The sequence below is a fragment of the Lissotriton helveticus genome, chromosome 11 (assembly GCF_964261635.1).
Source record: "Lissotriton helveticus chromosome 11, aLisHel1.1, whole genome shotgun sequence".
NCBI lineage: Eukaryota > Metazoa > Chordata > Amphibia > Caudata > Salamandridae > Lissotriton > Lissotriton helveticus.
Genome location: NC_136072.1, coordinates 840,345,825 through 840,359,403, shown reverse-complemented (window position 1 = coordinate 840,359,403; position 13,579 = coordinate 840,345,825). Strand labels below are relative to the sequence as shown.

The window sequence follows — 13,579 nt, the reverse complement described above, 5'->3', positions numbered from 1 at the left end:
GATTTTCAATGCATTTCTGGCTCCATCCGATGCGCCTTTGAGCCCCATGGAACCGCAAGGGCCTCCCTGGGGTTTCTGCTGAAGGATCCATCTCTGAGCCCTTACCAATGTTGTTACACACTTTTCCAGTCCCGAGATCCACGTCAGACCCTACTACCCTGACATTATTACTGATACCACTGGCGATGAAACAATCCAATGCTGACACCAATGTTGGACCCCAAACTGACTTCACTTCCAGCCCATTGCACTATGAAATCATACAAGCTCAACGGCATCATGCAACCAGTCTAACTCTGTGCCTCTGCCATGTCACACTTACCAACAAAGGTTCTATTACATTTTGTGTTCCAACTCTGATTCTATGCAATAGCAGGGGGTATCCCAAGATGTTGATGATGGTGATGGAGTTGGCTTGTTTGTCCATTATACAGAGGATGTATTAAACATTAATTTACAGAACAGCCATGGGCTGAGACACCTGAGACATTGCTTGACTCACAATTTGGGCCATCAGTGGAGAGTGCCTCCTTCTCAGTAGTTGTTAGGAGGACACGTGCCCTCCATCTAGACTGAAACTAATGTTCTGATAGAAACTGTGCATCCTGGGTCAATGACTTCTAACACTGCCCTCTGTAAATGCTGTTCGTCTACTTGGCCACTGCACACATGCCCATTGGGACATGGCCATCAAGATCTTGCAGTCTAAGAAGACTGTACATCCTTCTTGACACAAATGTACAGCCTTCTTGACACAAATGATACATGATGGACAGGACACAGTCAAATATGTTATCCGTGTGGGTCTGGACTCTGCAGATTCCCTGAGAAAGGCAATTGGCACCGGGATTGGCAGTTGGCAGACAGGCGTATATTTGACTAATAGGTTTCTCTGACAATGCTCAGGCACCCCTAATGGATATGCCATTTGATGGGTCTTACCTTTTCAGTGAGAAGACGCACTCTGCATTTGAATGCTTAAATAAGACATAGATAGCCTTGCCAACCAGCAAGCACCCTAGTCCTTTTGATGCCGTGGACTGAAATAATACTAGACTGGGACGTGACCCTAGATAATTACTTGTGACTGCGATTAATTTAAGCATATGACCCATCACAATTTTATTTTCGACTCTCAACACCCTTAGTACAACAGGTATGACCCAGACAAGTGCATCTATTCTTAATAATAGCGTTCCTATGTTTTCTGCCAGATTAACTGGCAGTCAGTGCCTGGTTAGGTAATATGGCTGACAGGTTGGCACCATTTAAATCATGGTCTGGTGGTCTAAGACATCTATAAAAGTTCCCTGGTTTGATGAAGAGCTTACACCAATGCAGCAGTCCTGTAAAAAGCTCAAAAGATCCTGGCATAAGCTTTATCTGCTTGAGGACAAGGAGCTCTGTGAAAATAAGCTGTCTACCATCGGGGAATAAAAAAAGCTCAAGCAACGTATTTAGCTAATGAAATCACTACAACAACAACAACCCTAAACAGGTTTTTAAAATCACTAAGAAGTTTGCCAACTTTCTGACTTTCTCGAGAACAAGATTCAGGGAATTGTAAACACTTTAAATGCAGCAGCAATAGTGTTGACTTTTATGAGTTAGAAGGTCAAAATGTACCCACTGCTACTAAGAGTAGTGAGTTCAATTGGTCTGGAGGTCAGCCCTTGATAGTTTCTTATTTACACTTCCGCTCTTTGACAGAGTTCTCCACCATCTTGTTGGAAGGCTCCCCTGACAACACATGCCCACTCACCCAGATTCGGGTTGCTAACGTCGTGGCCATAAACCCCTCCCTGTATTTGCTGCAAAAAAACTCACTGCGCCAGGCCTCTGTTCACAGATGCTGTAAGAATGCCAAGCTGATTCCACTGCTAAAAAACCCTTGGCAGACAAGTCCGTCCTGACCAACTACAGGCCGATATTTTTGCTGCCAGCATTTTCGAAGATCCTCGAAAAACCAATCAACATCCAACTTTCCAGTTATCTTGACGCCAATCAGTTCATGCATCCTTTGCAATCAGGATTTTACCCGGGATACAGCACCAAATCCACTCTGGTAGTGGTTTCTGATATTATTAAACTGGCTTTGGACAACAGGAAGATATTCGCCTTACTGCTACGGAACGTTTCGACAGTATTTGACATGGTTTCCCACCCTAACCTGATGCAACGCCTGCAGGACATCAGGACCCTGCAGGCCTGACTGGGCTCCTTTCTATCGAGCAGATTTCAGTCTGTGTGGAGGCCACCATTTCCGTCCAACTCCAAACCCACTAAGTTTGGGGTTCCCCAGGGCTCTGTCCTGAGTCCAACATTGTTTAATGTCTATTTGTCCCCTTTGGCAACCCTAGTGGAATCCTTTTGAATACAGGTCATCTCGTACACTGTTGACGCACAGATCCTTCTAATTTGGGACAGGAACATCTCTAGCGCCCAAGTTAGATTTGAAGCGTGTCTGTCAGCTGTGTTTTAGTGGATGTTCCATAGTAATCTCCAGTGCAATATGAGTAAAACGAAGGTGCTGTTTTTTGGATCTTACCCCTCGTAGGGTGGTGCGTTATGGCCTAGCTCTGCCCCATCTCCTCCAACACCCGCTACAGTGGTTAGGTTTCTCCGAGAGAAGTTCGATAGTAACATACCCTTCAAATCAGAGGTAGAGAGTGTAGTTGGGACCTGTTTTGGCCTTCTCCAGTTTCGGAGAAAGTTATTCTTCTTGTTTCCGGCTCCTTGTCAAAAGATGTTAGTCCATGCCTTCATAACATCCCGGCTGGACTGTGTCAATGCATTTTACTGGAGTCTCCCTCTGTACCGACTTAAGAGACTTCAGTTGGTGCCAAACGCTGCTGCCCGGCTCCTGCTTAACATCCTGAGGAACATCTCTTTTTAGGTCCATCTTAAGGAGTTCCATTGGCTACCCATCTGGGCGAGAGTGAAGTTCAAGGGACTGGTGCTATCCCACAGTGCTTTCTATGGCCTAAGCTCCAAATATCCAACCAGGAGACTTCCCCACTATCATCCATCCAGACCCTTATGCTCTGCTAACGCATTACTGGCAGTGGTGCCTAAGACGAAGAGATGGGGAGGCACCTCTTTCGATGCGCTCGCTGCTGCGGGCTGGCATGCTCTTCCCCAGCACTTTTGTGCTATTAAGGATGCTGGTTCCTTTAAACAAAGCTTGAAAACTTGACTTTTTAACAGTGCCTTTTAGTCTATGTTGCTCTCTGGTGCGATCAGCAGTCAATGAATCTATAGCGCCGGGACACTCTATAGAGTAGCCATGCGCTTTACATGCTTGATTTGATTTGAGCCCATGCTCACTGGGACTAGAACCTAGCTACATCTGACTGAAGAGCTGCAATCTGGACAAAACAAGTCTTGGGTTGTTTGTTCTGATTCAGGGAGAACCTGGCCTCCCAGTTCAGCCTGGACTGTTTCTATTGAAGCAGAAAGGTCTTACTTACTCCTGCCCTTTCAATCCTCCCAAGCCAGAGTGAATTTCAGATGAGCACCTGTGTGAAGGTGATCTGCCTGTTGCTCTCCTAGCGTGCGGGACTCGGAAAGAGGGGCGGGTTTGTTCCTCTCGCTATTTACTCTTTTCAAAGGAGGATGCAGACCTCCGGCCTTTTGGCTGCTTAATGACTTCTCCTGTTGGCCCAGATCCTGTCTGCTCTGATACATTTGTGGCCAGGTGTGCTGTCTCTCTGCAAGGGTACCATCAGGACAGTTTTGGACTTGGAAAGAGGGGGCTGTGCCTCTAGATATTTACTCTTTCTGAAGGAAGACAAGGGCCTCGGGCCCATACTGAATCTTTGGCTGCAAAATCCCTTCCTCCAGAAGGATAAATTCAAAATGTTCATGTTTTCCCAGATCCTGTCTGCTCTGGATCCAAGTGAGTGGATAGTGTCTGTGGATATGACGGATGCTTATATTCATATACCCTTACTGCAATCCCAGGGACGTTACCTGTGGCTTAAGGTAAGCCAGGAGCATTTTCTGTTTGATGTGCTCTCTTTCTGCCTCACCAACGCTCCTTGGATATTCATGAAAGTGATGGGAGCGGTCTCTGCCCATCTTTGGAGGTCAAGAATACCAGTGTTTCTGTACCTAGATCACTGACTGTTGAAGGTGGGCTCAACGCAGTCAGTGGTGTACCACATCCAGATGATGATGAACCTCATGATATTGATGGGGTTTACTATCAACGTGCCAAAGTCCCACCTGATTCCTTTGCAGAGGCTTGCAGTTATTGGGGCAATTCTGGACACAGTGGAGTTCAGGGCTTTCCCTCCACCACAATGAGTCCAAGATATGTGGGGTATGATCCTGAAGTTTCTGTCCTGGCTCTGTCCTGGATCCACGGTGAGAGCAGCATGAGGCTACTTGGCCGTTTAGCCCTGTGCGTCCTCATAGTCAGCTATGCCTGATGGCAAATCCATTCTCTGCTACAGAACTTGAAGTTCAAATGGGCCCAGAAAAAAGACAATATGACCAATGGCATTCAAGTTTCGGATGAGACGGCTCTGGATTTGTAGTGGTGGCTTCTGGAACAAAATTGGTCTAGTGACAAGACACTCATCCCTCGCACCTCCTGAGCGGATGATGGTGATGGGCACATCTCTGCTGGGTAGGTCATCAGGGGGAGGTGAAGATGAGGACACTCTGGCAGAGGGCAGGCTCCATATCAACCTGTGGGAGTTGTGGGCCACTCATCTGTCTCTGAAGGCGATCCTGTCACCCATCAAACGGAGGCTGGTGCAGCTTCTCACTGAAAACACCACCATCATGTGGTACTGCAACAAGCAGGCCAGAGTGGGCCTGGGTCAGTAGGCTGTGCACCTCTGGAAGTCTTTGGAGTACAAGGGCATTTTCCTACTCTTGAACCACCTACCTGGGTCCCTAAATGCCAGAGGGATCAAACTAAACAAGCAGTATCTGGCAGATGACGAGTGGTATCTACAGTGCAAGGTTGCACAGGGCGTCTTTTCACTGTGTGGAGAACACTTTATGAATCTTTTCGCTACCATCAAGAATGCACAGTATGAAAAAGTTTGCATGTTGGATTTCTGCAAGAACACTCATTAGGAAGTACATTTTGGCTGGAACTGCATACAGGATTCATGTACACCTTCCCAGGCCTGACTCTCTAGCCTGAGCTGTGAGAAAGATCAAGAAAAACCGGTCCAAATCATCCTTGTAGCTCCAAATTGATCCAAGAGAGTGTGGTATCTAGACCATCTGGGCATGAGTATCTTTCCTCCAATCAGTTCGTAAGGACCTTCTGTCTCAGCAGTGGGATGGGTCCTTCACCTGAATATACCCAATCTACACCTATATATACTGAGATTGTGTGGTGGCAATTGACTGCTTTTGATTTGTTATCTGAAGTGGTGGATGTCATCCTTGTTGTCACCCACCCTTCCATGAAATCCATTTATGCTAGGTGATGGGATAAATTTGTGGCCTGGTGTGCTGTTCACAAGACTGACCCCTTACAAGGAAAAATGGCTGATGTCCTTTTGTTTCTTTTTTCTTTGACCCAGTATTGGTCAAGTAGCAACCCCTGTAAGGGCTAAGGCTACTACCACTGTGTTGGTGCAAAGAGTGCCAGTCCTTGACATCTGCCAGGCTGAGATGTAAGCATTAGTACAAACGTTCAGAAATTATTAGTGCCTTGACAGCCAGGGTGGACTGCATGGTCCTGCAAGACTTTTTGGTCTGAGCCCACTGCAAAGACCCTGCACCTGGGGAGGTACTGATATCTTTTCTAAGGTGCGGAATCTGCAGAACAAGTTACTTACCTTTGGTAACTTTCTGGGAATTGCTCTAAACGCAGATTCCTCACTGCCTTCCCAACTCTTTTTAACATCTAAAAAGGTACTAAGTTAGTATTCAGCATACTGTAATCAACAAATGTTCATGCTCAATGCCGGAAGGTGCAGAAAGGGTTAAGACAAGAAACTGATGTCAACACGCTTGTGTGCTCCTAAATGGGGCGACCTCCCTCACTTGCTTCGAGGCACATGTGAGCAATACTTTGAAGAACTTATCAGATCCAGTCTGGTGCCTGGTATGTACTCATAGATGAGCAGCAATCTGTTGTTAGACAGAATGGCCCCTATAAAGAGCTTTACCAAAGGTAAATAACTTGTTCTTCTTTCCCACTTCCTTAGACCTTAGGCGGAGCAGTAGAATATCTACACGCTGACATACCACAATTCATATAAAATTGCCATCAAACTGTCTTTTCTCTACCACTAGATCTCCTCATTGGTTTCTGAACGAGATGAGTTAAAGACCAGGTTACGCCACCTCGAGGGCAGTATATCTTTTATAGAGCGGCAAGAGCTTGAGCGACAACTCAACTCTGCGAAAACGGAACTATTTTCTGAACAACGAGCATCCAGAGCTAAAATGGAAGAGCTGCAAGTGGTAGGTGCAGAACATGATTTATTGGTTGTGGAGGGTGAATGGTATGCTTTTATAATACTGACCAGAAGGAGTATTGCTTTTGGTTAGGAAGTTTGTTTTATTTATTTGTTTCTCCTTTCACGCCCCTTTATAAATGCTATGTCTTTGATCATCTCTGATAGTGGCAGAAATTATTTGTATTGCTTTAGAAATGCTAGTACCAGTTGTACCACATATATATTTCCATCCTTCTGAGACCATAACCTGAAAGTGTTCAGTTATTAATTCTCACCAAGTTGTGTTGCCTGCAGAAGATAAAGCAGTTGCACACATCCAGTCCCCCTCTTTGCATAACTCAATCTTCAGCCAAAGAGAGAGGACCACTGTAATTTCTTCTCTGACAGGTGCTTCCAATTGCTAGATCTTGTTCCACAGGTTCAGTAGTAGGAGATTCCTCTGGAGCTCTGCTATATTTGATATTTCCAAGTGATTCTTTCTTTTACAACACAACATTTTCTTCAAATTGATCTTCTCTACATTTGAAGGATATTGTACATTTTATTTTGGTGAGCATTTCAGAAATATTACCCAAGATGTCTTCTGAGAAGTAGTCTCTCTTCAAGGTTTGTAAGACCTGCAGTAAGAGGAAGACTGTTATGGAGGATTTACCCACCAAATACCTTTATTGTCTTTACCCAGGTTATGATCGTAAAAATTGCCACATTGCAAGAGGGATTAACCAATACTTTTGTAGCTAGAGAGAGAGAACTGCCATTGGCTATCCTATTGCAAAAGATGTAGGGTTCCACCTCAGACAAACAGGTGTTAACCCATAAACCCACCTCAGAAATGTAGTAGGGAAGGACTTCCACATCAGCTCAAAGATCCTTTAACCATGCACATAAGAGTTATGCTTTTGGTGAGCCATTATCATCTTTAGTGTTGCCAGGCATTAAAGCTGAGTCTCCCAGAAAGCACCAGCAAAAGACCAAAGGGTTAGTGCCGTCTAACCCCTAATTTGCCTGCAGATCGCCCAAAACAAATCACCTCAGACAAACCTTTGAAATTGAAAAAACTAATGTTTGCACAATTAAAGATTTTCAGCTGTTGACGGCCTTGCTGACGAACTAATCAATGACAAAAAAATCCACTGATATGCCACAATCAGACATTTCTTTCACAAAGTCCACTGCACCAGTTCTAGTGTTGGTGTTAGCTGTGGCTGTTTCACTATTACCTTCTGTCACAACACTTCAGTCCTTGCTGATCTTGTCAGTGCCATGAGGCATGCCTGCAAAGTTACTGCAGTACGCCTCGTCTGGCCAGGAGTGAGAAGACAAAGCAGAAGAACTTGATTTGGACCATATTGAGGCTTTCTTCAGCAAAGATGAATATTATTGAGGGGGTTAAAGGGCGATTCAGCTTGCTGATCTTCACATCCAGGATGTGGACGCTAACGATGAACAGGAGATATGGGTGTCTCCAAACCAAACCAAAGCACAAAAGATAACAATCTTTGTCTACAAACAAGTGGCACTACAAACCATGATGGAGAATATTAACCAGAGATTGCAACACCTCCTGCAGAAAATACTGCAACAAGAACCTGTATTAATGCCTCAGCCTCAAGTTTTGTAGCAAATCATGCACCACTTTACTCCTCAAAAGGCCCTTATAGTTACTGTCTGTAAGCCTACCAAACAGCTGCCTGCACACTCATCAAAGATGCACACACTTAAAATCCATAGTAATTACATGTCATCTGGATATAGTGACTTTCAGGGAGAACATCCACGTGGTGATGAATCCTTAGATGGATATGCACTCAATAAGAATATGGATGGCATTGCTAGTACTGCAGACAAAGATTCAGAGTAGGACAGGACCATTGTGCCCACATTCTTTTCGCATAGATTTTCTGCCAGATGATATTGGCAGATTGTATATCCTTATTGATAAGGCTTCACCTGATTTCTAATGTGGGGAAAATCTGCTTCCTGCTTGACTTAAAGAAACATCTAATAGATGCGGTAGGCTGATACCAATTATTGATCATATCTGAGAGGGCCTTTTGATTATGAAGAACCCAGCTACTGCTACTGTGAAGTTGTCGTGCATAGAGAAGAAATATAAGACAACAACATCTCATCAGTCGTGCATCTTAAATTAAAAATATGTGTACATGCTTTCCGAAATCTACGACACCAGCTGAAAAAGTTCTGCACTCTCTAGACATCAAACAGTGCTTTAAATTCTACCTTCAGAAGACTAGGGATTTTCGTCATACAGACCAACTATTTAAGAATAACCCTATAACAAGAGACTGTGGCTAAATGGATCGTGTCTTTTACATAAAAGGCTCACAGACTATTGAACAGTCAGCTCACAGGGTCCTGGAGTCCCTTGCTCACTTTGCCACTGGATTCAAGCAAGCCGGGCTGAAGACGCCTGTAATGCCAGAAACCGGTCCTCGGAAGCTTGTTTCCGGTCCAGGGAAGGCATGGCTTGGCAGTTTGGGCTGGACTGTTCCCATGAGGCACAGGGTCAGACTGATTTGCATATAGCCATGTCTGAACTGGGGAGGCAGAGTGGGCTAAAGAACGGTGATGGATCAAACCCAGATCTTTTGACTGGGTGTGAGTGTTTGATTGGTTCAGATGCTCTGTCCATCACCACCCCCTTTTGTACCGCTTTGGCCGCCATAAGTGTGGCAGGGTATGCTCAGACGTGAGTCCCTTGCTCACTTTGCCACTGGATTCAAGCAAGCCGGGCTGAAGACGGCTGTAATGCCAGAAACCGGTCCTCGGAAGCTTGTTTCCGGTCCAGGGAAGGCATGGCTTGGCAGTTCGGGCTGGACTGTTCCCATGAGGCACAGGGTCAGACTGATTTGATTGGTTCAGATGCTCCGTCCATCACCACTCCCTTTTGCACCGCTTTGGCCGCCATAAGTGTGGCAGGGTATGCTCAGACGTGAGTCCCTTGCTCACTTTGCCACTGGATTCAAGCAAGCCGGGCTGAAGACGGCTGTAATGCCAGAAACCGGTCCTCGAAAGCTTGTTTCCGGTCCAGGGAAGGCATGGCTTGGCAGTTCGGGCTGGACTGTTCCCATGAGGCACCGGGTCAGACTGATTTGCATATAGCCATGTTTGAACTGGGTTGGCAGAGTGGGCTAAAGAACGGTGATGGATCAAACCCAGATCTTTTGACTGGGTGTGAGTGTTTGATTGGTTCAGATGCTCCGTCCATCACCACCCCCTTTTGTACCGCTCAATGAGATATGCAGCGGATGTGGTGTTTCTGCGAAAAATGCACTTCAGTGGCACGGACTGTGGATTCTTGAGCAGAGCTAAGTACAATGTGGCCAGTCACTATAGCTATACCTCTGGTTCAATAAGGGTTGTGATCCTACTAAAGAAAGCCGTAGAGTTTCAGATAATACAGCTCAAGAGAGATGACCTTGGATGATACACAGCAGGCATGGGAGATGAGAAGGGAGAAACATTAGTTTTAGGAAATGCCCACGCCCCGCCAGGGCTACAAGTTGATACCCGGCAGCAGCTGGGACGCTTGCCCATAGAACTGCCACAAGGCACAAGCATTCTGGGTGGAGACTTCAACATGACACTACACCCACACATTGACAGATCCCACACATCATAGGCACATAGCCCACTGGCAGGGAAACTTGATAGCTTTGCACGGCCTTGGGACCGAGTGCATTTGGAGACACCTGCACGAGTTTCAAAAGGAGTACTCTTATTATTCGGAAGTCCACAGCAATTTCTCTGGAATAAATTACTTCTTTACTCCACAGGCAACATAGATTCTCAGATGCTAAATACAAAGCAAGGGGTATCTCAGACCACTCACGTTTAGGCATTACTTTAGCAAGGACACACAATAAAGGGAAAGTGAAATGGAGAATGGCAGCGTGGAGACTCATGAATAGATCTGATGTGGAACACCTTGAAAAAGCACAGAACACTATTTCAAAGAGAATACCTTCACAGACACTGATGCTATAAGACGCTGGGAAGCTTATAATGTCACAATAAGAGGGGTAATTATATCAAATGAAGTGTGGGGGAAAGTGCAAAGATGCCCAACACTGGTAAAATATATAACAGACCTTGAAAGGGCATGGGCTTGGAAACCTTCAGATGAAAGGCAGGCCCGTTTTCTCCTTAAAACAGACCAGTATCACTCAGTGGCCAAAGATGAAGTAAAAATGGCCTACCTATTCAAACAAAACGTACTACATGGAGTGGGAGACATGGCCAGAAACTCCTGGCATGGCTTCACACTAGAAACTTGGATAGGAGCCTCATCAGGGACATTATATCACCAGATGGCTTAAGAATAATGGGTAGCGAAGAGATAACAACTGTAATGGCCAAATATATGCAGGGTTTCTATACTAGACATTCAACACCTCAGAGGTAGGCTCTGTAGGCCTTTGTACGGGACTCCCGATGCAGACGATTAGATAGGGACAAACCCCAGAATAAGAGGAGGACCTGACGAAGGACGAAATACTCCTTGCCCTAACACAGATTCACTTTGGGAAAACTCCAGGCCCAAATGGGCTACCGGCATCATTTTTTTTTAAGAATAGCAAGCGAGGTGGCAACCTCACTGCATGAGATGTATCTGGAGGCGTACGGGGAAACTCTTAAGTGACTTACGCACTGCAGCAATTGTTCTTATCCCAAAGGAGGGTAAGCCCAGAGACAGATGGGACTCATACCAGCCAGTAGCACTCCTAAATATGGACACCTAAATACTGGCCAAAGCATGAGCAAAAAGGCTTTGCGGGGTGATCCCTTATCTGGTCCATCCTGACCAGAATGGCTTCATACCCTGACGATCGACTAGGCTAAAACTCTGACACCTTTACAATAATATCACAGTGGCAGAGGGCTCAGGATACGGTTGGTAGTGGCATCTCTGGAAGCCCACAAAGCATTTGACTCATTAGAGTGGCCGTCATGTTCTCTATCATTAAAAGAATGGGAATTGTCCCCAAATTGTTGAAATGAGCTAAGCTCCTCTACACTAACCCTAGCGCTAGAATTAAAGTAAATTTATCCTAGCCAAAGTTTTTCCTAGCTGTCTGCACACCAGACAAGGTTGCCCCCTGTCAGGATACTATTCGCCTTGTCAATACAAGCCCTGACTGAAAAGATTTGGATAGACGCACAGGTATGGGGCTAGCACTGAGGAGACCCAAGGATACCATCATACACTGATGGCATCCTGTTATATTTGGTAGAACCAGAGACCTCCCTTACATGACTTAAAGAGATTTTCACAATATACTGAGAATACCCTGGTCTAGGTATAAACTATGAAAAATCCATTATTTTCATAATTGGAAGTGGGATCTTAAGGATCAAGCATAACATTTGTAAAGCGCAATACTCACCAGTAAGGATCTCAAGGCGCTGAGGGGAGGGGTGCTGCTACTGCTCGAATAGCCAGGTCTTTAGTAGCCTCCTGAAGATGAGTAGGTCCTGGTTCTGCCGTAGAAGGATGGGGAGGGTGTTCCAGGTTTTGGCGGCGAGGTGGGAGAATGATCTGCCGCCGGTCTTCGCTCTTCGGATGCATGGGACGGTGGCAAAGGCGAGGTCGGTGGAGCGGAGCTGCCGGCTCGGGGTGTAGAAGGTAAGTCGTCTGTTGAGGTATGTCGGTCCGGTGTTGTGAAGTGCTTTGTGTGTGTGGGTGAGGAGCTTGAAGGTGATCCTCTTGTTGACGGGAAGCCAGTGCAGGTCTTTTAGGTGGGGTGTGATGTGGCTGCGGCGAGGGATGTCGAGGATCAAGCATGCGGAGGCGTTCTGTGTGCATTGTAGTCGTTTCAGGAGTTTGACCGAGGCTCCTTCGTAGAGGGCATTACCGTAGTCTAGTTTGCTGATGACGAGGGCCTGTGTGACCGTTCTTCTTTTTTCGGTGGGGATCCACCTGTAGATCTTTGAAGCTGGAGGACGAGACAGCGTTGACTTACTTGGTCCTGGAGAGTGTCGAGTCAAGAATGAACCCTAGGTTGCGTGCGTGGTCGGTGGGTGTCGGTGCTGCTCCCAGTGCTGTCGGCCACCAGAAGTCGTCCCACGCTGAGGGAGTGGAGCCGAGGATGAGGACTTCCGTCTTGTCTGAGTTCAGCTTCAGGCTGCTGATCTTCATCCACTGTGCAATGGCTTTCATTCCTTCGTGAGGGGTTTCTTGGTGAGGAAGAGGATCAGCAGGGTGTCGTCGGCATAGGAGATGATGTTGAGGTTGTGTAGTCGGGCGACGTGAGCGAGTGGTGCCATGTAGATGTTGAACAATGTTGGGCTGAGGGATGATCCTTGGGGTACGCCGCAGATGATCTTGGTGGCTTCAGATCGGAAAGGGGGAGGTGGATGCTCTGGGTTGTGCCGGGGAGGAAGGAGGTGATCCACTCCAGTGCTTTGTCTCGGATCCCAGCGTTGTGAAGGCGGGTACGTAGGGTGCGGTGGCAGACAGTGTCGAAGGCGGCTGACAAGTCCAGGAGGATGAGGGCCATGGTATTGCTCTTGTCCAGTAGGATCCTGATGTCATCAGTGGCAGTGATGAGGGCAGTTTCGGTGCTGTGGTTGCCGTGGTAGCAGGTCAGTTGTCTGTTAACGCTCTTCTCGATGACCTTCACTGGGAACGGGAGCAGAGAGATGGGTCGGAAGTTCTTGAGGTCCTTGGGATCCGCCTTGGGTTTTTTGAGTAAGACGTTGATCTCGGCGTGCTTCCAGCTTTCCGGGAAGGTCGCGGACTCTAAGGAGATGTTGTTGGCTTTGCGGAGATGGGGTGTGATGGTGGAGCTGGCTTTGTTGAAGATGTTGCGTGGGCATGGGTCTGACGGAGAGCAGGAGTGGATAGTGTTCATGATTTTGATGGTGTCGTCATTGTTTATGTTGGTCCATGTGAGCAGGGATTGGTGAGGGTGGTGACTGTGATTTCGGAGGTCTCTGTGATTGTCGGGCAGTCAGGGTGTTGAAGCTGTCGTGGATGTCTGCGATCTTGCGATGGTAGAAGGTGGCGAGGGCGTCGCACAGGTCTTGTGAAGGTGGGATGTCGTTGGAGCTGGGGTTGGAGAGCTCCTTCACGATGTTGAAGAGCTCTTTGCTGTTGTGTGCGTTGTTGTCTAGGCGGTCTT

The 13,579-nt window shown here is 46.7% G+C and overlaps 1 protein-coding gene across 1 annotated transcript in view; it reads left to right on the top strand.

Moving 5' to 3' along the window:
* Positions 1-13,579, top strand: part of LOC144792163 (uncharacterized) — a 581,805-nt gene that overhangs the window by 193,916 nt on the left and 374,310 nt on the right. Inside the window, exon 14 of the mRNA XM_078667056.1 lies at positions 6,268-6,438. Coding sequence (XP_078523182.1) covers positions 6,268-6,438 — 171 coding nt within the window. The remainder of the gene's footprint in view (positions 1-6,267; positions 6,439-13,579) is intronic.